Below are 23,430 nucleotides of genomic sequence, written 5' to 3' on the forward strand. Positions count from 1 at the left end.
CTCAGTGGATAGGCTAGCCATAAAAATCTGTTACAAGCCAGCAGACTCACGCAGCTACCTTGACTGTCCTACCTATCTACTACCCGTAAGGGCCCCATTTCATTCTCTAAAGTTATTTCTTTTGGCCGTATTTGACTGATGATAAGACTTTCCACACCGTCTAATTGTATATCATTTATTCCCTAACGCTCTCTAAGCCGAGGTTTTGAATTCTTACCTTTCATCCCACCACCCTCCACATCCCTTGCAATGCTGCGTCACCAACGCTGCCTGCTCTGCAAAGTATTTCTATCATTTTCTGTTGTTATTTCCGACTTCATTAAATCATGTCTTCAAAGTGCTTTATATATCTCTCCATAAGATGCATTAATTGAAGATTAAAGATTAGCTTTAATAGTCACATGTATATTGAACCATCAAAACACACAGTGAAATGCATCACTTGCGTGAATGACAAAACACAGTCTGAGAATTGTGCCTGGGACAGACTGCAGGTCTTGCCATGATTCCAGTGCCAGAATAGTATGTAACACAATTTACTAACCCCTATCATACATCTTTGGAAATTGGGAGGAAACCAGGCTCCCAGAGGAGACCCATGTGATCACTGGGAGAATATACAAACTGCTTCAAGACAGTGGCGGGATCTGAACCCCAATCGATCATCACTGGTGCTGTGAAGCATTGTACTAACCACCCCACTACTTGGGAGGTCAGGGCTGGTCTTGTGTCTACATTGACTCCAAAATCTGTAGCATGGGTCATCAGTACACCAGAGTCTTTTTCTCACTATTCCATCTATCAGACTGATGCAATACTTCTGTTCCCTGTACTGCGCACTGACTGTCTGGAAAGTGGCTAAAGTTTCATCGATTTCCACTGAAGTATGAGTAAGGTTTACGTTTCAAACAGAATGACACAATGTGATCAAATCCCAAAACATTGGCAAAAGGCTGAGATAAAGATAGCATCTCCTTTATTCAGTGACTGAAAAGTAATCTATCATAGGGTGACTATAATAAGTGCAAAATGCAAACATAGCAAAACCAGAATAGTACGTTGGTGTTTGTTCAGTCCCAGTAAGTCACCCATTGTCACCATGACTATTAAGAAAGAGGAGGAAATTGACCAAACTAATTTCCTCTTCAAGTCCATGAGTTGTTGAAAAGGGCAGCCGGAGGAGATACCTTGCCCCAGTGGCAGACATGAAGGATGACTGTTCAGAATTTACTCCATAGTGCAACAGAGGTTCAAACATTTGATTTCCACTATTACGTTGGTAAGTATCTCCAACTGAAAGAGCCAATAAAAGCACAAAGGGCACATTTGTTTAGCCAACAGGCCTACAGTAACTTCTTTAAATTAGAACATATTTGGGCAGCATGGCTTTGCCATCCTGTCTTATGAATCTATCAAGTTTTTTGAGGTGGCAACAAGGTGTATCAATGAGGACTGTGCAGTAGATGTGGCTTATAGGGACTTCAGCAAGGTCTGTCACACGATTCCGCATGGAAGACTGGTCCAGGGCCCATGGAATCCATGGCAAATAAGTAAATAGGATTCAAAATTGATTTGGCCATTAGAGACATGAAGTGATAATAGTGGTGTGGTTTTGTGATTGGAATCCTTTGACTAAAGGTGCTCCATAGGGACCTGTGCTGTGACCCTTGCTATTTGTGATATGTATGAATGAATTAGATGTGATAGAGGAGTCGAGAGAAGCTAGAGCTGTTTTCTCTGAAGAGCAGGGTTTTGAAGGGAATATGACTGAGGTAAGCATGCAGTACACTGCAGGAAATTTTAGATTTAGAGTAAGGGATAAGAGGGGATCTGAGGAGAGACCATTTTTATCTAGAGTGGATATGTGTGTTACCTAGAAACATTGTCTGAGTGCATGATGGACAACATTTACTAAGTGGCTGGAGAAGCTTTTGAATCGCCTAAGCATAGAAGGCTGTAGGCCAAGGACTGGAAGATGGGATTAATACAAATGAATGATCATCAGTTGCCAAGACCATGATGGGCTGAATGACCTGCTTCCATGTTGTATGACACAATGACCGCACCCGACTCTATAGATAAATAATGTAATCATTTGGAAAAAGTCTGACAAAAATGTTTCACAGATGCACAATGTGATGGTGAACAAGATGTTCAGTGAGATGACATCTCATATCTCTCATCTGGTGAGTGGATAGATTTCACAGAAAGTCTTCTGAAAGGAAAGGGGATAAGGGGGTGGAGGTGTAGAAAGATTTAAGAGGTTAGAGCAAAAACTACATAAATTGATGCAGTGCTAAAGTAGTCAGGGGTGCCAAAAAAGATGGAATAGATTGCAGGTGATCGTGCACTTCAAATACTGGAATGAATGTTTTTATGTCAAGTCTCTATGAGCCAGTGTACTGTAGATCAGTGACTTCCAGAGTGGTGAGTGACTGATACTAATGTACTACATCCCATTCCCCTTATGTAGATGTCCAAGCTCCCATTGCCTCAGTCTCCAATAATATACGTACATCAATATTCACATTGAAATTGACAAATGAATAGAAATATAAATACAAAATATTTGGCATTTCTTTCATGATTACACAAAATCCAATTTCCAGATCATTTTGCTTCAATCCAGAAGTATGACTGAGTACTGCTGGCCATGAGTTACTAGTTCCCTCTTTCAATTTCTGCACTAGTTGTGCAGAGAACTATGCCTCTTTCCATGAAACAATACCTCTAGAGCACAGTGGTAGAAATTAGGGACACTCACTAAACAACATCAGACTATGAGATCCTTCAACTATCATATTTCCTCTGATACTAGCTTGGCTCAGATCCAAATCCAGTGATCTGTTCTGAGGAACTGGATGGAGAGCCCAATCTTCAATCACATCAACCGTATTCCCATCCCACACCAGACATATTTCTCATCAGTGTGCTGGAACGCAGGACCGATCCTTCCCTGAAATTGACCTTGAGCCTGGGCCTGAACTTTTTAAGACACTGCCCTTAACATACCCATAGCCATGTATCCAACCTCAGGCTCAATCTAACTGCAGATGACTCACCACTCGTCCCAAACCAAGCCTGGTCCACACCATGTGACAAACTGTAACCTTAGAGCAGCTCCTCCTCAATAATCTTCTGAACCAGTCCTTAGTATTGAGCTTCCCCACTTGTGACAATGTAAATGTGAAATTGATGCACGAGGACCTGTAATGATGCCTCCTGGTCAAAGTACTCATAAAGTTGTAGATCAGATCTACTTGCTAACTATTTCCCCTTGGCTTCTCTCAATTCCAACACTTATATTCCACCTTTTATTGTTTCTCACACTGACATTTCTTTTCACAGTAGTCATTCATCTTACATTTGAGATAATCTTGTGAGAATAACTAATGCAAAATTAAAGGATGCAGAGGGATACAGTAGTTAGTGCAGCTCCAGAAACCCAGATTCCACCAGGACACAAAGACCTGCTGGTAGATTAACTGGCAGTTGTAAAGTGCCTCTAATGTGTGTGAGTAAGGGGAGGGGGTGGGGTAAATCGGTCGGCATGTAAGAGAAAACGAGTTAGGGAGAAGTAAGAGGGAATGGCGTTGATGGGATTGGATGATGAGACAGCATGGTCTCATGGGGTAAAAAGCCTCCTCTTGCTTGGTAAGAAAGTACAAATAAGAAGTTTCCCTGTCACGTCCTTTTTCCCACAGCAGTGTCACTTCTCTACCATCCTTCACTCTGCCGTCTCTCAGCCCAGTGGGCAGCTCTCACCTCTGAGGCAGAAAATCAAACGTCTCATTCCAGACTTAAAATATCTTGTCTGGCACTGCAGTGCTGGCACCACTGAAGGAGCTACGCTGTCAGTATTGTCATCTTTTGGATGAGAGATACAACCAAGGCCATATGATGAATGGCAGAACAGACTTGAAGGGCCAAATAGCGTACTCGTGCTCTTACATCAATTGAATATGCTCTTCATCACAATAACAGATTATCCACCTGTTACCACACCTGTGGCTCAGGGATCTTGCTGGGCACAAATGGTTTCTCATATTACAGCAATAACCAGATACATTTCAAGTTCCTCCAGCAAACTAATTGCTGTCTGCAGTCTCAGATCTCCATTCCCTCCCCCCATAAAGATAGTTCAACATGCTGACTTCGTCCAGCAGATTGTTTGTTGTGCTACATTTCAAGAAGTGCTTCCCTGCTTGTGAATTGCTTTGGGACAACCCCAGTTAATAGAAATCAAATGTAAGGTTTTCCTTTTATTCCCTCACCATTCTGATCTCCTTTTCTCTTTGCTTTTCCTCCCTTCATCACATTTTTCAGCTCTCAAAATAACAATGCAACCCCAAAAAGATAACCCACCTAGAAAAAGGCAGCAGCAGATCACAGCAGTTTATTTGACCAGCGACCAATCTGGACATCGGAAGTTTAAGAGGAGGGGATTTCCCTCAGGTCCATTGAATGAGTAGAAAGAGGCAACAGCAGATCACAGCAGCTTACTTGAACTCTGACTAGCCACCAGAAAGCGTTTGGGATTGATTAGCAAAAGCAAATCAAAGAGAGGCAAGGGCAAGCTCAGCAGCCTTAAAGTGGACAGAGTTACAGTGGTGAGGCTTCAGCCCTTCGAGGCTTCAGTCAGAGAAGGCATGAAAAGAAAAGCTCTAGGTAAAGTTTTTTCTTCTTCCCTTCTTTACACCTGCTCAGTTAGGACAGTAGATATGCCAGGCAGGACAGCAGAATGCTCATCTTGCAGGATGCGGGATTGCAGGGAGACCTCCAGTGCCCCTGACCACTACAATGGCGAGAAGTGCACCCAGCTGCAGCTTCGAGCAATCCAGGTTAAGGAGCTGTTGCTGCAACAGGATGAGCTCCGGATCATCCGGGTGGCTGAAGGGTTGATAGATAGGACACACAGAGAAGTAGTTATTCCCAAGGTGCAGGACGAAGGACACTGGGTGACAGTCAGAAGGAGAAAGGGGTTAATGAGCCAGTGCAGGGTACCCCTGTGGCCAACCCCCCTCAGCAACAGGTGTACCACTTTGGATACTCTTTGGGGGGATGACCTAACAGAGGGAAGTCACAGCAGTCGGATCTCTGGCACTGAGATTGTCTCTATGACTGAGAAGGGAAGAGTCACACCGTGGTGGTAGGGGATTTGTTAGGGGAATGCACAGGAGGTTCTGTGGCTGAGTACGAGATTCCCAGATGGTATAGAAACATAGAAACCTACAGCAGATTACAGGCCCTTTGGCCCACTGTATTGTGCTGACTATGTAACTTACTCTAGAAACTGTCTAAAATTTCCCTACCATATAGCCCCCTATTTTTCTAAGCTCCATGTACCGATCTAGGAGTCTCTTAAAAGACCCTATCATATCTGCCTCCACCACCATCGCTGCCAGTCTATTCCACGCACTCACCACTCTCTGCGTAAAAAAGTTTCCCCTGACATCTCCTCTGTACCTACTTCCAAGCACCTTAAAACTGTGCCCTCTCGTGCTAGACATCTCAGCCCTGGGAAAAAGCCTCTGACTCTCATAGTCATAGTCATAGTCATAGTCATACTTTATTGATCCTGGGGGAAATTGGTTTTTGTTACAGTTGCACCATAAATAATTAAATAGTAATAAAACTATAAATAATTAAATAGTAATATGTAAATTATGCCAGGAAATAAGTCCAGGACCAGCCTATTGGCTCAGGGTTTCTGACCCTCCAAGGGAGGAGTTTTAAAGTTTGATGGCCACAGGCAGAAATGGCCTTCTATGACACTCTGTTTTGTATCTCGGTGGAATGAGTCTCTGGCTGAATGTACTCCTGTGCCCAACCAGTACATTATGTAGTGGATGGGAGACATTGTCCAAGATGGCATGCAATTTGGACAGCATCCTCTTTTCAGACACGACCGTCAGAGAGTCCAGTTCCATCCCCACAACATCACTGGCCTTATGAATGAGTTCGATCTCCACATGATCAATGCATCTCATCACCATATACACTTCTATCAGGTCACCTCTCATTCTCCGTCGCTCCAAGGAGAAAAGGCCAAGTACACTCAACCTATTCTTATAAGGCATGCTCCCCAATCCAGGTAACATCCTTGTAAATCTCCTCTACACTCTCTCTATAGTATCCACATCTTTCCTGCAGTGAGGTGACCAGAACTGAGCACAGTACTCCAAGTGGGGTCTGACCAAGGTCTTATATAGCTGTAACATTACCTCATGGCTCTTGAACTCAAACCCATAGGTGATGAAGACCAGCACACCATACAGCTTCTTAACAACGCTGTCAACCTGTGCAGCAGCTTTGAGTGTCCTATGGACATAGACACCAAGATCTCACTGATCCTCCACACTGTCAAGAGTCTTACCATTAGTTTTATATTCTGTCTTCAAATTTGACCTACTGAAATGAACCACTTCACACTTATCTGGGTTGAACTCCATCTGCCACTTTTCAGCCCAGTTCTGCATCCTATCCATCTCATACTGTAACCTCTGACAACCCTGCAGACTATCCACAACACCTCCAACTTTTGTATCATCGGCAAACTTACTAACCCCCCCCTCCTTTAACTTCCTCATCCAGGTCACTTATAAAAATCACAAAGAGGAGAGGTCCCCGAACATATCCCTGTGCAACACCACCGGTCACCGACCTTCGTGCAGAATACAAACCATTTACAACCACACTTTTCCTTCTGTGGGAAAGCCAATTCTGGATCCACAAAGCAATGTTCTCTTTGGATTCCATGCTTTCTGAATAAGCCTCGCATGAGGAACCTTATCAAATGCTTTTTTAGAAATCCATATACACTACATTCACTGCTCTACCTCCATCAATGTGTTTTGTTACATCCTCAAGAAATTCAATCAGGTTCGTAAAGCATGACCTGCCCTTGACAAAGCCATGCTGACTATCCCAATTCAGATTATGTCTCTACAAATGCTCATGAATCTTGCCTCTCAGGATCTTCTCCATCAACTTGCCCAGCACTGAAGTAAGACTCACTGGTCTATATTTTCTGGTCTGTACTGTATGATGCCTCCTAGGTGCCAGGGTTCAGGACATTTCGGATCAAGTCCACAGCATTCCTAAGTGGGAGGGTGAACAACCAGAGATTGTGGTCCATATAAGTACCAATGAAATGGGTAGGATGAGTGACTAGGTTCTACACAGGGAATTCAGGGAGTTAGGTGCTAGGTTAAAGGGAAGGACCTCCAGGGTTGTGATCTCCAGATTGCTACCTGTGACAAGTGCTAGTGAGGCCAGTAATAAAAGATGATGCAGTTTAATATGAGCCTAAGGAGTTGGTGAAGGAGGGAAGGCATAAGATTTTTGGATCATTGGATCATCAAGGGAAGGTGGGACCTATACAGAAGGGATGATTTGCACCTGAATTGGAGAGGGACTAATAACCTAGCAGGAAGTTTTATTAATGCTGCATGGTGAGGTTTAAACTAGAGTTGCAGGGGGATAGGAACTAGAGTGCCAGAACAGTTAGTGGAGAGGTTGTGGAGGCAGATTTTGGTAAGACCTCAAAGTTAGGAATTAGAAGGTTGAGCATGGCATTACTATTGTCTTGTGCTGCATATACTTCAATGCAAGGTTTATCATAGGAAAGGTGGGTGAGCTCAGAGCTCAGGGCATTGATCAACACCTGGAATTATGATGCTTTAGCCATTAATGAGACTTGGTTGCAGGAGAGGCAGGACTGGCAGCTCAATATTCTAGGGTTCTGTTGTTTTAGATGTGACAAAGGGGGGGGATTAAAGGAGAAGGGGCAACATTACTAGTCAGGGAAAATGTTACAGCAGTGCTCCGTCAGGACAGACTGGAGAAATTGACCATAGGTAGACATACTTTATTGATCCCGAGGGAAATTGGGTTTCATTACAGTTGCACCAACCAAGAATAGAGTATAAATATAGCAATATAAAACCATAAATAATTAAATAATAATATGTAAATTATGCCAGATGGCAATAAGTCTAGGACCAGCCTATTGGCTCAGGGTATCTGACCCTCCAGGGGAGGAGTTGTAAAGTTTGATAGCCACAGGCAGAAATGACTTCCTATGACGCTCAGTGTTGCATCTCGGTGGAATCAGTCTCTGGCTGAATGTACTCCTGTGCCCAACCAGTACATTATGTAGTGGATGGGAGACATTGTCCAAGATGGCATGCAACTTGGACAGCATCCTCTTTTCAGACACCACCATCAGAGAGTCCAGTTCCATCCCCACAACATCACAGGCCTTACGAATGAGTTTGTTGATTCTGTTGGCGTCTGCTACCCTCAGCCTGCTGCCTCGCACACAACAGCAAACATGATAGCACTGGCCACCACAGACTCATAGAACGTCCTCAGCATCATCCGACAGATGTTAAAGGACCTCAGTCTCCTCAGGAAATAGAGATGGCCCTGACCCTTCTTGTAGACATCCTCGGTGTTCTTTGACCAGTCCAGTTTATTGTCAATTCGGATCCCCAGGTATTCTTTAATCCTCTACCATGTCCTCACTGACCCCCTGGATGGAAACAGGGGTCACCGGTGCCTTAGCCCTTCTCAGGTCCACCACCAGATCCTTAATCTTTTTCACATTAAGCTGCAGATAATTCTGCTCACACCATGTAACACCAGAGAGGTGTTATAGGTGGAACTGAGAAATTGAAAGGTATGACCATGTTAGTGGGGCTATATTATAAACCACCCAACGGTCCTAGGGATTTACAGGAACAAATTTGAAAAGAGATCACAGACTGTTGCAAGAAACAGTAAAGTAGGTGACTATTACTTTCCACAGATTGGCTGGGAATCGCAGACTGTGAAAGGACTAGATGGGACAGAGATTGTCAAATGTGCTCAGGAAAGTTTCCTTAATCAGTACTAGAAGTCCCAATGAGAGAGTGTGTGATACTGGATCTGCTACTAGGGAATGAGACAGAGCAGGTGACAGAATTTTGTATAGGGGAACACTTTGCATCCATGAACACAATGCCTTTAGTTTTAAAGTAAATATGCAAAAAGACAGGTCTGGTCCCTACACTGAGATTCTAAATTGGAGAAAGGCCAATGTTGATCTTATCAGAAATAAACTGGCAACTGTGGATAGGAACAGATTGTTTTCTGGCAAAAGGTGTACTTGGTAAATTGGAAACCTTCAAAACTCAAATTTTGAGAGTACAAAGCTTGTATGTGCCTGTCAGAATAAAAGGTAAAGATAACAAGTGTAGGGAATCTTGGTTGTCAAGAGATACTGAGGCTCTGATTAAGAGAAAAAGAGGTACATAACAGTTATAGGCAAGCAGGAACAAATTAGATGCCCATGGAGTATAAGAAATGCAAGAGAACACTTAAAGAAATCAGGAAAGCTAAAAGAAGGTATAAAGTTGCTCTAGCAAACAAGGTGAAGGAGAATCTTAAAGAATTCTGCAGATATGTTAAGAACAAATGGATTGAAAGGGACAAAATTGGTCATTCCAGAAGACCTGAATGGTAATCCATGTGTGGAGACAAAACAGATGGAGGAGATCTTAAATGAATTCTTTTCACCTGTATTTACTCAGGAGGCAGACACAGAGTCTATAGAAGTGAGGCAAAGCAGCAGCAACTTCATGGACCCTGTACAGAATGAAAAAGAGGGGGTAATACAGATGAGGGGGTGTTGGCTACCCTGAGGCAAACCAGGGTGGATAATTCCCCAGGGCCTGACAAGGTGTTCCCTCAGACCCTACAAGAGGCAAATGCAGAAATTGCCAGGGTCCAAGAAGAGATACTTAAATCATTCACAGCAACAGCAGAGGTACCAGAGGACTGGAGGATAGCCAATGTTGTTCTGCTGTTTAAAAAGGATAATCCAGGAAATTACATCCCGGAAAAGTTATCAGAAGGTATTCTAAAGGACTGGATATATAAGTATTTGGATAGACATGGACTGATTAAGGATAGTCGTGATGGCTTTATGCGTGAAAGGTCATGTCTAACCAATCTTATAGAGTTTTTCAAGGAAGTTACCAGGAAAGTGGATGAAGGCAAGGCATTGGATGTTGTCTACATGAACTTTAGTAAGGCATTTGACAAGGTCCTGCATGGGAAGCTGGTTAAGAAGGTTCAGTCACCTGGCATCCTGGATGAGGTGGTAAATTGGATTAGACATTAGCTTTGTGGGAGAAGCCAGAGAGTGATAGGAGCGTGCTGCCTCTCTGACTGGGCCTGTGACCAGTGGTGTACTACAGGGATCAGTGCTGGGTGTAGCTGCTTGCCATCTATATCAAAGATAACTGGATCAGCAAATCTGTGGATGACTGCAAGATTGGGGATGTAATGGTCAGTGAGGAAGGCTATCGTGGCTTGTAGAGGGATCTGCATCAACTGGAAAATGGGCTGAAAAATGACAGATGGAATTTAATGCAGACAAGTGCATAGTTTTGCTCTTCGGTAGGACAACCAGGGTAAGTCTTACACAGAGAACGGTAGGGCACTGAGAAGTGTGGTAGAACAAAGGGTTCTGGGAGTACAGGGTTCATAACTCATTGAAAGTGGTGCCACAAGTAGATAGGATCGTAAAGAAAGCTTTCAGCACATTAGCTTTCATAGATCAATGAATTGAGTACAGGAGATGGGATGTTATGTTGGAGTCATATAAGTTGTTGGTTAAGCCTAATTTGGAGTATTGTGTACAGTTTTGGTCATCTGCCTACATGAGAGATATAAGCAACGTTAAAAGAGTACAGTGAAAGTCTACAAGGACGTTGTCGGGTCTGGATTACCTGAGTTACAAGGAAAGATTGAATAGGTTAGAATTGTGTTCTTTAGAACATAGAAGATTGAGAGGAGATTTGATAGAGGTATACAAAATTATGAGGGGTATAGATAGGGTAAATACAAGCAGGCTTTTTTCACTTAGGTTGGGTGGGACTGCAACCAGAGGTCATGGCTTAAGAATGAAAGGTGAACAGTTGAAGGGAAACATGAGGAGAAACTTTTTCACTCAGAGGGCCAAGAGAGTGTGGAATGAACTGTCAGCACAATGGTGCATGTGAGCATGACTTCAATGTTTAGGAGAAGTTTAGATAGGTGCATGGATAGTAGGGGTATGGAGGGCTATGGTCCAGGTGCGGATCGATTGGGGTAGGGAGTTTAAATGGTATCAGCATGGACTAAAGTAGCTGAAAGGCCGGTTTCTGTGCTGTACTTCGCTATGGCTCCTTGACCTTGTAACAGGCAACAACAAGCCTTGTGCATAAATGGACAATAAGTTCACACGCAAATTAGAAATGGGAACAAATCAGCAGCTGTAAAGGGCATCATTACCCAAACGACAGAGTGTTCACCTCCAAGGAAGGACAGCAATAGGTAGCAACTTATGGATCATGAATGACATTCGACAGCCACAAGGAAAATACAGATCATGATGACAGATACACATAAACATCAGATGCAGGATCTGACTTATAACACACTAACCTGATGCACATACAAATCACAACAGGCAAGCAGAAGATACCACAACAGCAAGGTCAGCTGAGTAGAAGACCTTAAAGCACAGTACAAAAGACAGAGCAAAATTGCAAGCATGGAAAAGGGGACTAGGCCCTGTGTGGAACAGTGGTCAGAGAATGGGATAGGGGTCAGGGAACAGGACAGGGGTCAAGGAATGGGACAGGAATGAGAGGGTGAGCAACACTGTCTGAGATTGGTTAAAAATACATTATCTTGCATACATCTCCTGAAACTCTTGTAAACCACAGCTTTTTGTTGGGACTACTTTTGTGCGCTTTCACTGGCTTTCCTGTGCTTGCTGGTGATAAAATATCAACTAAGCTAATAGCGAGAATGGTTGGAAAGGGAAAGAATTGCTGAAACCTTGTTCAGATTAAGTATGAGCCCAGTGAAAATTGATATATTCAGCTAATTCTACATTTGGAAACGATTTTCAGCAAGAATAAGAGGTGTAATAGTATATGATCCCCACTAATTAATTCATAGTGAATGGTTTGAAATTTTCTGTTATTACATGAAAGAATTAACAATTTAGGATTTTAGTGCCACCTGCTTCAGCTTTACAAATATAAATTATTTATAACTTGGAGAGTTTTGTGGAAATTAAAAGAGCTTAGCTAAGAAATATTGAGATGTTTGAGTCGGCACCAAGCAAGATCACTCAGCAATGACTGAATGCCGTCAGGAATGGGCTGCCTATTCCTCCCCTAATACATCAGTTGCCAAGGCCATGGCATCAAAAACATATGGGCTCATTCAACCGAACAACGCCTCTTAGAATGCAGCCAACATTCAGCAGAGCTTTTGCTGAAATCAAGACAGAGAGAGACTGCAGATGCTGGAAATCCGGAGCAACACGCAAAATGCTGGAGGAACTCAATGGGTGAGGCAGCACCTATGGAGGGAAGGGAAGTGGGCAGTCAGTCAGTCTATGAGTTAATAGTCTTCTTCTGTCCTGGGGAACAGTGAGTTAACAGTCTGTTTCACGATTAAGGCTTTAAAAGCAAAGAAATGTTACTCTGCGTAATCAAGAAGGTGATTGCCAGGTACCATTCATTCATCTTCACTTCCATTTGCATTCGGCTTTCTGATGGTGCCCTTTTTTTTAGCAGTTGATGGGCATTCTAGGGATTGAATGCTCCCACAGTGCTGATCTCAAATGACCCCCAGCAACCCCTATGTTTGAGAGAAGTTAAAGGAAACAAACTCTTTTCTGACTCCTGCAGCTATCAGGCACAGACTCTCAATCTGCCTATAAAATGACAGGGAGGAAAAGGCACTGGATGACATCGGTTGCAGCTGAGTAGTCACTCACTAGTTGCTCCAAACAGGCCCAGAGTACAGCTCATGCAGCAGGAGCACCTTACACTGGTCAGGCCAGCCAGAACACTGAGGCAGGAATCTGGTTTTAGTCTGACACACTGCACTGACATCAACTCTGCAGAGCCAACCAGACAGGGAACTAAAAGCAAAGGAGGCACTTACCGGCTACTCAGACATCGCCGCAGTGAGTATGAAGCACCTCCAGCACAGGTCCGTGAGCAATCACTCCACTGGCCCCAGGCATCCCACTGTGAATCTCCATCCTCCTCTGAGTGAGCTGTCTGCCAACTCTGAAAGACACAGGACCATTTTTAGCTAAAAATATTCAAGACAACAGATATCATAGCAGAGAACATCCATGAAAATTACATCCCCAGCTTCATGTAAGATTGAGTGTTTGGTGGATATTTAGCCCTGGAGGTAGATTATGCATAATTAAAAATAAAAAGAAATTGTTTTTCTCACAGTAGGTGCACCGTTCATAGGCAATTCAAGTCCTTTAATGTGATATTTTAATTAGATTAGATCCCAATGCTAGAGATCAGTGTTTATTTCAGTATTACTTTCTTTTATGAAGGGGCTTTAAGTTTCGGATGAAACATTTCATGCAGCAAATAATGTTTCTGAATAAACAAAGTGTGAAGGAGTCGCAACAAAAGACTAATGTTTGATGGCGGTTAGTGCAAATTTGTCGACACAATTTACATTACGTCACATTTTCAAGTCTTGCCCTTCATTTTCTCTTCCAATCATCGGTTCCATCTCAGCCATATTCAAAGGCGATGAGAGTGTGGTAGAAGTAGAGGTACAGTTGGGATGATGAGGGCAGGAGTTGAAGGTAGAAAGGGGTGCAGGTTGGGCTTAGGTCAGATTGGGAAAGCGGTCTGAGGTGGGGTTGCGTCGGGGTTGTGGTGTAGTTGCAGTGGCAGATGAGTAACATGAGGTGCAAGGTGGGTTATTTTGGGGATTGTTTGGGGCAAGGAATGGGGTTAGGACTGAAGATGAGATTTGAGGAAGGATTGGGTTTGGGTGGTGATCGAATGGAGAGGGATGCAGTGTCGGTTTCGGTTGAGTTGGGACTGAATGGACATTGTGGGTGGGTGTAACTATACAAAATGAGGATGAAAAGCCGATCTGCCCAGATCTTAGTGCTTCTATCTAGCTGTTCACAGTTAAGATGTAGAGACACTAGTTACTCTGAGCATTGGGCAAGGAACCACAACATTTTGCAGATTTTATTATCAGTCATATCATTTACAAACTACATGATGCTGCATTTCCAAAACATCTCAGAAAAATACAAATATTTACCTAGGAGAAACTACATAAATACATAAGAAGAATATGGGAAGTATAAGCATGAGTAGAGCATCTGGTGCTATGAGTGTCACTTTACTGCATAAACTCTGAGTTCCTTAATACTGAAAAATCGATCAGTCTCTATCTTGAATCTGGTTAGCAAATAAACTTCCATAATCATCTTGGATAGAGATTTTTAAATGTTTTCCATCCTCTAGGTGAAGAAAATACTTCTCATCTCTGAGTTCTGGTCCAGAGGAGAGAGCTTAAATGGCTTAAGTTCATAGTTCTTTAAAAGTGGCGAATTCGTTAAGGAGGGTGGAGAAGAAAGCACATGGAATGCTTGCCTTCGAAGATGTGGGATGTTGCGCTGCAACTTCATAAAACGCTGGTTAAACCACACCTGGAGTATTGTATGTTGGTTGAGGTCATCACATGATAAGAAGGTGTGGTTCCACTGTAGGGAGTGCAGAGGAGATTCAACAGGATTTTGCGGGATTGGACAATTTTAGTTACAGAGCAAGATTGGAAAGGCTGGGATTGTTTTTCCTGGAGTAAAGGTAACTGAGGGAGTGACCTGATAGAAGTAAATAAAATTATAGGAGCCATTTGTACAGAGCATGTACTCTTTCTTTCCCATGGTAAAGGCATTAAAAACAAGAGGACATAGATTTCTTGTGAAAAGAAGGAATTTTGAGGGAAAGTGGTTGATATCTGAAACTTGCTGTCAGAGAAGATAGTGCAATTAAATACAATCACAATATTTCAGAGAAATTCCAACAGGCACCCAAACAGATATGATATGGAAGGACATAGATCAAATGGGATTAGTATAGAAGGACAAAATGATCAGGTGGACTGAAAGGATCATTCCTGTGCTACACAACTCTCTGACTATCACTGTCCTGAATAGCTGGCCCCTCATTTTACGGATCTGATCCCTGCTTCTAGATATCCATTCAGGCGAACCACTATGCCTCCATCTGTCTCATCAAGCCCATTTGAACTTTGTTGTATCATTGACAATACCCCATCCTTGCAAATATAAGAGAGATTGGAGACAATCTACTTGAGACAAACCTACCAACACCACATGGTCTATTTCAGGGCCGCAAAGTATCTCCAACTGGAGGTTTGGAAATGGATGCCAATGATACCAGACCGCACAGCTTTTCATTGGAGTGTTTGTCAGTTCTATTGAGTGAATAGGGATAAAGGTCACTCAGTAGAAGAGGCCTAACTTTGAATTCTTGGAGGCAGTTTCAAAGTGGAACATAACCCCTTATTGCATTAATCTGGAAATGTACTGTACAAATGAATTCAGTCAAATATTTTGAAGGTGAACCTATAAAGATACTATTAAAGAGATGAGGTTCAATGTTGGCTGCAGGAAGTATGTAGAGTCTCTGGAATCCAGCATTTTATATTCACAGAGTATGTAAAAATACACTTCAGCACACTGAGTCCATGTCATCACCAAGGTTCCACTGGCATTAACGGTACACTAAACCCATGTTATCATTCCATCAGATTCAAAAATCCAAGTTACAAAGGGTCTTGGGAGTCCTTGTGCAGGATTTCCTAAAAGTTAACTTCCAGGTTGAGCCAGTGCTAGGGAAGGCAAATGCAATATTAGAATTCTTTTCGATAGGACTTGAATATAAAAGCAAAGATATGTTGCTGAGCACAAACACAAGAGGTTCTACTGCAGCTGGAAATGCAGAGGAACACGCATAAATGCTAGAGGAACTCAGCAGGTCAGGCAGCATCTATGGAACTGAATAAACAGTTAGCAATTCGAGCTGAGACTTGATGAAGGGTCTCGGCCCGTTAACATCGATTGTTTATTAATTTCCATAGATGTTGCCTCACCTGTTGAGTTCCTCCAGTATTTTGTGTGTGTTTATATTATGCTGAGGCTTAATAAGGCATTGGTCAAACAGCACTTGGAGTATTGTGAGCAGTTTTAGGCCCCATATCAAAGGAAGGATGTGTTGGAATTTGAAAGGGTCCAGAGATGTTCACAAGAATGATCCTGTGAATGAAAGGGTTAATGTGTGAGGATGTTTTGATGGCTCTGGGTAGGTACTCATTAGAAGTTAGAAGAATGAAATGGAATCTCATTGAAACCTACCGAATATTGAAAGTCCTAGATAGAGTGGATGTGGAGAGGACGTTTCTTATAGACGGTGAGTCTAGGACCAGAGGGCACAGCCTCAGAATACAAGGATGTCCCTTTTGAACAGGAATGAGGAAGAATTTCGGAAACACAAGAAATTCTGCAGATGCTAAATGTTGGATGAACTCAGCAGGTTAGGTAGCATCTATACAAGTGAATAAACAGCCAGCGTTTCAGTCTGAGACCCTTCTTCAGGACTGCAATTGATTATTAATCGGAAGGTGGTGAACTTGTGGAATTCATTTCTACAGATGGCTGTGAAGGCCAAGTATTTAAAACGGAGTTTGATAGACTATTGATGAGTAAAGTGTCAAAGGGAAAAGGCAGGAAAATGGTGTTGAAAAGGATAACAAATCAGCCATGATGGAATGATGGAGAAAACTCAATGGGCTTGTTGGCCTAACGCTGCTCCTACAGTATGTCTTCTGGTTTTTTTGGTCTCAGGATTTGGGATCTACTAAAGATGGATAAAAACACTGTGATAGATGAAAGGGATCTGGAAATACAGGTACATAATTCATTGAAAATGGCATCACAGGTAGAGAGGGTTGTAAAGAAATTTTTTAGTACATTGGCCTTCATAAATCAATGAGTTGAGTACGGAAGATGGGATGTTATGTTGAAGTTGTACAAGATGTTGGTGAGGCCTAATCTGGAGTATTGTGTGCAGTTTTGGTCACCAATGTACCTCCACGACAGATGTAAACAAGGTTGAAAGAGTACAGAGAAAATTTCCAACAATGTAGCCAGGTCTGGACAACCTGAGTTATAAGGAAAGATTGAATAGGTTAGGACTGTATTCTTTAGAGCGTAGAAGATTGAAAAGAGTTTTTGATAGAGGTATACAAAATTATGAGGGCTATAGATAGGGTAAACGCAAGCAGGTTTTTTCCACTGAGGTTGGGTGGAACTGCATCAGAGGTTTTGGGTTAAGGATTAAAAGGTGAACAGTTTAGGGGAAACATGAGGGGAAACTCCTTCACTCAACAGGGTCCTAAGAGTGTGGAATGAGTTGCCAGCACAAGTGGCCCATGCAATCTCGATTTCAACATTAAGAGAAGTTTGAATAGGTACATGAATAGTAGGGTATGGAGGACTATAGTCCTGGTTCATGTCGCTGAGAATAGGCAGATTAAATAATCTTTGGCATGGACTAGATGTGCTGAAAGGGCTTGTTTCTGCGCTGTACTTCTCTATGATTCCATGACACGGATAAATAAAGGTTATTAAAACACTTTCTCCTAGAACCTTTGAACATAATGGGTCTTTCAGTTCCAGAATTCCAGTCGATTTCTTTCACAAATGGGCCACCTTTGCAAACCTGAGCCAACTTCCACTTCAGGGGTGCACAGGATGACGTCACAACATTCTGCGCACAATGTTCCTTTTGGAATATTGAAGGGGAACATGGATCATGTTGTCCGAGGAGTGTTTGTCACAGATGAATGCACTATTCCAAAATCTGAAACATCCTTCAAAGGCTGACTCCAGCTTCACCAAGGGAAAAAATGATCAGCAATGCCTATATTCATATGTTATAAAGGAACTCTGCAATTTTTACATGGATCGATCTATGCAGAAATATTCATAACAATTTTGAAACAAATATTTTGTTCTACAAATAAACTACACTGAATCAACACAACTGCAGGTGGTGTCGTCTAATGTATTTTAAAAAATACACTGTTACCTGTAGAGAGTTTAACTATGCATTCCTCCAAATAAACTTACACACATTTTCCAAGTACATACCATATCTTAATTGCAAACAGCAGTAGTTTCCCTCACTGTAATAGGGCAGCATTCCTAGGATTACAAAAACCTTCCTCCTCACTGCTGGAGCATGGCCCATTTTTTCCACTTGCTTGAGAAGCACAGAATCCATGCGACTACAGACTGAGGCTCATCTCTCTCTCGCCCTGCTTTCGATCCAATTGGGAATTAGTATACATGCCATGTCTCACAGCCTGAGGGTACTTTTGTATATTGTTTAAATTAGGATAATATAAAAGGGCAAATTATGGCATTTAAATCCATTACTTTAATTGGCTCAGAGCTGTTATTCAGAACAGATGAACAAACTCAGTTAATGTTCAATATGCATGATGCTTAGAATTATAACTTGGTTTTAATACTGAAAGATATGCAATGAACAGGGTAAGCTGAAATGTGATCCCCAATCTTGGCATGTTAACGGTATGCAGTTACACACCAACACTCTCTACTCTGTACTCACGTGTTTCTCTTCTCCATTGGCCACTTCCAAAGTTTCAGTGAGTCTCAATGCTCTCTGCAGTCATGGCCATTATCCACTTCAGTGCCTATCACAGCATGCTACCTTCCAATTCACTGCTCAGAGAGGTTTTCCATCAGTGAATCTGCAGTGCTTGACTGTACGATACAGCTCATCCACTTTATCATGAGTACAATACACATGGAGATTTTTTTCTCTACAGATATAATTACTTTCAGAGAACAGAAGTATCAAGTGCCTGCAAATAGTCTCACAGCTTTATCTCTAAATATTCAATGAGCAGACATGAAGGTCCAAAAATATACCACTTTTACTCCATAAGACCATGAGACATCGAGCAGAATTAAGCCATTCAACCTGTTGGGTCTGCCCCAGCATTCGATCATGGCTGATTTATTTTTCCCCTCAACCCCATTCTCCTGCCTTCTCTCTGCAACCTTTGATGTCCTTAGTCATTCAAAAATAGCCAAGATTGTTAAATGTAACAAGGTGAGGGAGAAAATAGGTAGGTGAGGGAGGAGGGATGAAATGAGAAGTGGGGAGGTGATAGGGGAAGAAGTAAAGGGCTGAAGAAGGGATCTTGTAGGATAGTGGACCATCGGAGAAAGGGAAAGAGAAGTGAACACCTGAGGGAGGTGATAGGCAGGTGAGGAGAAGAGATGGTGTAAGAGGGGACTAGGATGGGGGATGGAAAAAGATAAAGGGGATTGGGAGTAATTACTGGAATTTAGAGAAATTGTTACTCATACCATGTGGCTGGAGGCTATTAAGACAGAATACTGTATGAGGTATTGCTACTCCAACCTGAGGGTGGCCTCATCGTGACTGTACAGAAGGCCATGGGCTGACATATCAGAATGGAAAGTAGAATTAAATAAAGTGCTAGGAGGGAGTTCAGTGGGGAGGGACAAGTGGACAAGAGAGTCACATAGAGATAGATCCCATCAGGTTGGAGTAGCCTCCAACCTGTTGGCACTAGCATTGATTTCTCTAATTTTCATTAATTATACTTCTCACCTCTTTTTTCCATCTCCCATTCCAGTTCCCCTCATCCTTTCTCTTCTCCTCACCTCCCCTCTGGTGACCATCTTCTTTTCTTTTCTCTCATGTTCCACTGTCCTCTCCTATCAGATTCCTTCTACCTATCACCTTCCAGCTTCTCACCTCACTACCCCTCCCCCCCACTTAGTTTGACCTATCACCTGCCAGCCTGTACTCTTTCCACTCCCCGTACTTCCTTATTCTAGCTCCTTCCCCTTTCCTTTCCGGTCCTGATGAAGGGCATTGACCTGAAATGTCAACTGTTTATTTGACTCCATAGATGCTGCCTGACCTGCTGAGTTCTTTCAGCATTTTGTGTGTGTTACTCTGGAAGAACCTTCTGTGCTTGTGATTTTGTTAAGGCTACAGGGAAAATCAATAGACGTACTATATTTAGATTTCCAGAAATCTTGATAAGATATCACATCAAAAATAATTATAACAAATAAAACCTCATGGTGTAGGATGAAAAATATGCCATGGATAGAAGAGTGCCTGGCTAACATTAAACAGAGACTAGTTATAAAAGTTTCTCCTTCTGGTTGGCATAATCTAATGAACTGTGTGTCACGACGATCATTACTGAGATACAGATAGTTACAGTATAGTGAATGGAATAAACATCGCTAGTTAAGTAAATTGTGAGGGAGCCAAATAAGGTATAAAAGGATATAGATAGGTAACAAGAATGAGCAGAGATCTGACAAATGGAGTATAATACAGAGAATTGTGAAATCTCTCCACTTTACCAGGGAAAAAAAATCACTATCTACATGGTGAAAGATTGTAGAGTTCTGAGATGCAGAAGGATGTAAACAACCCAGTGTAAGATTTGTAAAATGCTAGTATTCAAATACAGCAAGTAGTGTGGAAGACAAGCAAAGTGTTATGATCTGTTACTGGTAACTTGAAATCAGAGGTTATCCTTTAGTTATCTTGTGTGGTCCAGGTGACATCACATCGAGCAACGCATTGTGTTGGTCTCCGTGTTTAAGGAAAAGTGCTAATATATTGGAAACACTTGAGAGAAAGCTCCTAGTCTGATAGATACAATTGGTGTTAGTTTCTATAAGAGTCTAGAAGAGGCAACCTGACTGAAACAAAGATCCTGAGAAGTCTAGATGCAGTGGGTGAATAGAAGACGTTTCCACTTGTGGAACAATCTAGGACTAGAGGCATTCAGAGGATTTGCAAAATTTTTCTCTCAGAGGGTTTGTGAATCTTTGGATTTCTTTTTCTCAAATGGGGATTGAATATTACCAATATTTTTAAAGAAGAAGGAGGTGGATACATTCTTAATAGATCAGGAATAAAAAAACATTCAAGGCAGCAAAGTGACAAAGCTAGCAGAGTTGCTGCCTCAAAGTGTTAGAAACGTAGGGCCAAATCCTGACCTTGGCTACTGGCTATGTGATATTTGCAGGTTTTCTTTGTGACCGTATAGGTTTCGTCCAAGTATTCCAGTTTTTCCCTACAGCCCAAAGACATGTGGGTTGGTAGGTTAATTGCCCACTGTAAATTGTTTAGGTGTAGGTGACTGCTATAATCTTGGAGGCAGTTGAGAACAAAGTTTGGCAAATTAAAATGGAGTTTATATAGCATTAGCATGAGTGGGTTGTTGTTGAGCGACATTGCCTCAGTGGATTGAAACTTCCACACTGCTTCTCTCCATGATTCTCTGATTTCACGACTCCAACGGGGGATAGATAGGAACGTAAGAGTTGAGGTCAATCACAGTTCTATTAAATAGTGCAGTAGGGTTGAGAGTCCAAGTGACCTACTCCTAATCCTAATTCATTTCTTCATAAGGATATCTCATTTTGGAATTAAACATTATGTTTCAACATACTAACACACTCACAGATCTCCAGAATTAAATCCACCTGTACCAACACAGAATGCATTCCTTCTCATGACAGTCACAGATGGAAGGAAAATCAAAATCAGAAAAAAGACTTTTTTTAAATCTTGAATTCACTTTGCTCATTCATTCACCGAGATCCAATCCAGATGCATAGAGATCTAGCCTCAAGAATGACCGAATTCAACTGCAACAATCCTGACTCCAGATAAAGACCAACCATGAGGCTGACATAACATACGCTGCAGCTTAGGGCTAATCAAACCAAAGACACTTAAGACTAGCCCTTCCTGTGGCAGTGACTCCAAAACCAATTCTTCTCTCCTTCATAACCAAATATCCTATTCCCTTCTCTTTGCTGGTATCTCCATTTCCCAACAACTCCTGCCTAGATTCCCTTCCCTTTTTGATCACTTCTCAATTCTTCTCTTGATTTACCTCTCCTTCCTGACAATGCCACCCAGACTCCTCTCACATCCCTTAACATATTTATCCTGTGTGCATTATCCTGTCTTCCAGTGGACATTTACCAAATCACACAGCAGGGCTGCAAAGTATTCACACAAGACTACTGAGCGGCAGGCCAAATAGTTCTGTGCAGCTACTTCAGTCACTAAATAATCATCATAAGCTGTAGACAGACAAGCTCTTCCCCTGGTATGTAATTGAATACATCCATGCTGAGCGGTGGACAGCACACTAAGTATAACTAGGCAGAGACACAAGAGAGTGCAGATGCCAGGATTTGAAGCAACAAATGATCTGCTGGAGGAACTCAGTGGGTTGATCAGCATCCGTGGAGGAAAGGAATTGTTGATTTTTCGGGTCAAGACCCTGGATCTGGTTTCAACCTAAAACATTGCCAATTCTTTTTCTTCCACATATACTGGTCGACCTGCTGAGATCCAACAGATTGTTTGTTTTGAAGTATAATCAGGCACCTGAGAACAAAGTATCGGCCTTACCTTGTTGAATTAGTGACAATTCCTCATGATGAGAATGCCTTTATGAAGAAAACAATACTTCATGTTGAATGAAAGAACAAACTTTGAACCCAAAGCTGAACAAACTCTAGTTCACAGATCTATTCTTCATACAATATTGCTATCTTTAAAAAGAGTCATTTGGAAGTTAGGGATAAATGTCTCAAGGGGAACAATCACTAGATGACATGCGAATGCCAAATACTCAAGTTAGCAGTAGAGTGGAGGGGGGAGGTGGATGGTTGTGGGGTGATTACAAGGTTGTAAACACACAGCATGCTACCTCAAGCATCTCACCTCCTTAGCTGTTTAGTTACTGATAGCTAATTCATTGTTGTTTTCTACATCAAGTATCCAGCTAAAAGTTTCAAGTGATCGTAAGTAGACATTCTAAAATGTCAGGATACATCTGGTTATAATGGAGTACATGCATTGCAAGCATTTCCAAGATCTAGTGCTCTCCCAGCGCATATGACAAATAAACTCTTCTTTGGCTTCCAGATGGGTACAGGTATTGATAATAACCGAGGTTTCAATGACAAACTCTGCCATCTTCTTCAGAGGTTATGTCTGAGCATGCCTAGAACCAAGGCCAAAGAACATAAAAGCCTCGTCTTCTCTCTACGTAAAGCACTAGATCCTTTATAACTTACCTCTACGGGGAGGAAGTTCAGCGCAAGTTTTGCTGCTTTGAATCATTGTGTAAAGAGAAGACAAGGCTTCTTTGTTCTTTGGCCTTCATTCTAGACATGCCCAGGCATCATCCCTGAAGAACGTGGCAGAGTTTGTCTTCGAAATGTCAGTTGTAATCAATACCTACACCCAGCTGGAAGCCCAGCAAGAGTTTATTCATCAATTTTTCCACTTCAAAGAAAGAACATAACTCAAGAGGCCAAAACACGTACACACTGAGAGAAAACTCCTTTACCCAAAGAGTTGTAAGAATATGAAGCCATACACACAGGGAGTGGTTAATATG

General features: G+C 42.1%; 1 protein-coding gene across 2 annotated transcripts in view; it reads right to left on the reverse strand.

Annotated features, from left to right (window-relative positions):
• Window positions 1–23,430, reverse strand: part of LOC140197774 (ADAMTS-like protein 1) — a 568,572-nt gene that overhangs the window by 247,138 nt on the left and 298,004 nt on the right. For both annotated transcript variants that reach the window (XM_072258217.1, XM_072258218.1), the window contains one exon: window positions 12,997–13,124. In XM_072258217.1, coding sequence (XP_072114318.1) covers window positions 12,997–13,124 — 128 coding nt within the window. The remainder of the gene's footprint in view (window positions 1–12,996; window positions 13,125–23,430) is intronic.

The sequence above is a fragment of the Mobula birostris genome, chromosome 5, assembly GCF_030028105.1.
Source record: "Mobula birostris isolate sMobBir1 chromosome 5, sMobBir1.hap1, whole genome shotgun sequence".
Lineage (NCBI taxonomy): Eukaryota > Metazoa > Chordata > Chondrichthyes > Myliobatiformes > Myliobatidae > Mobula > Mobula birostris.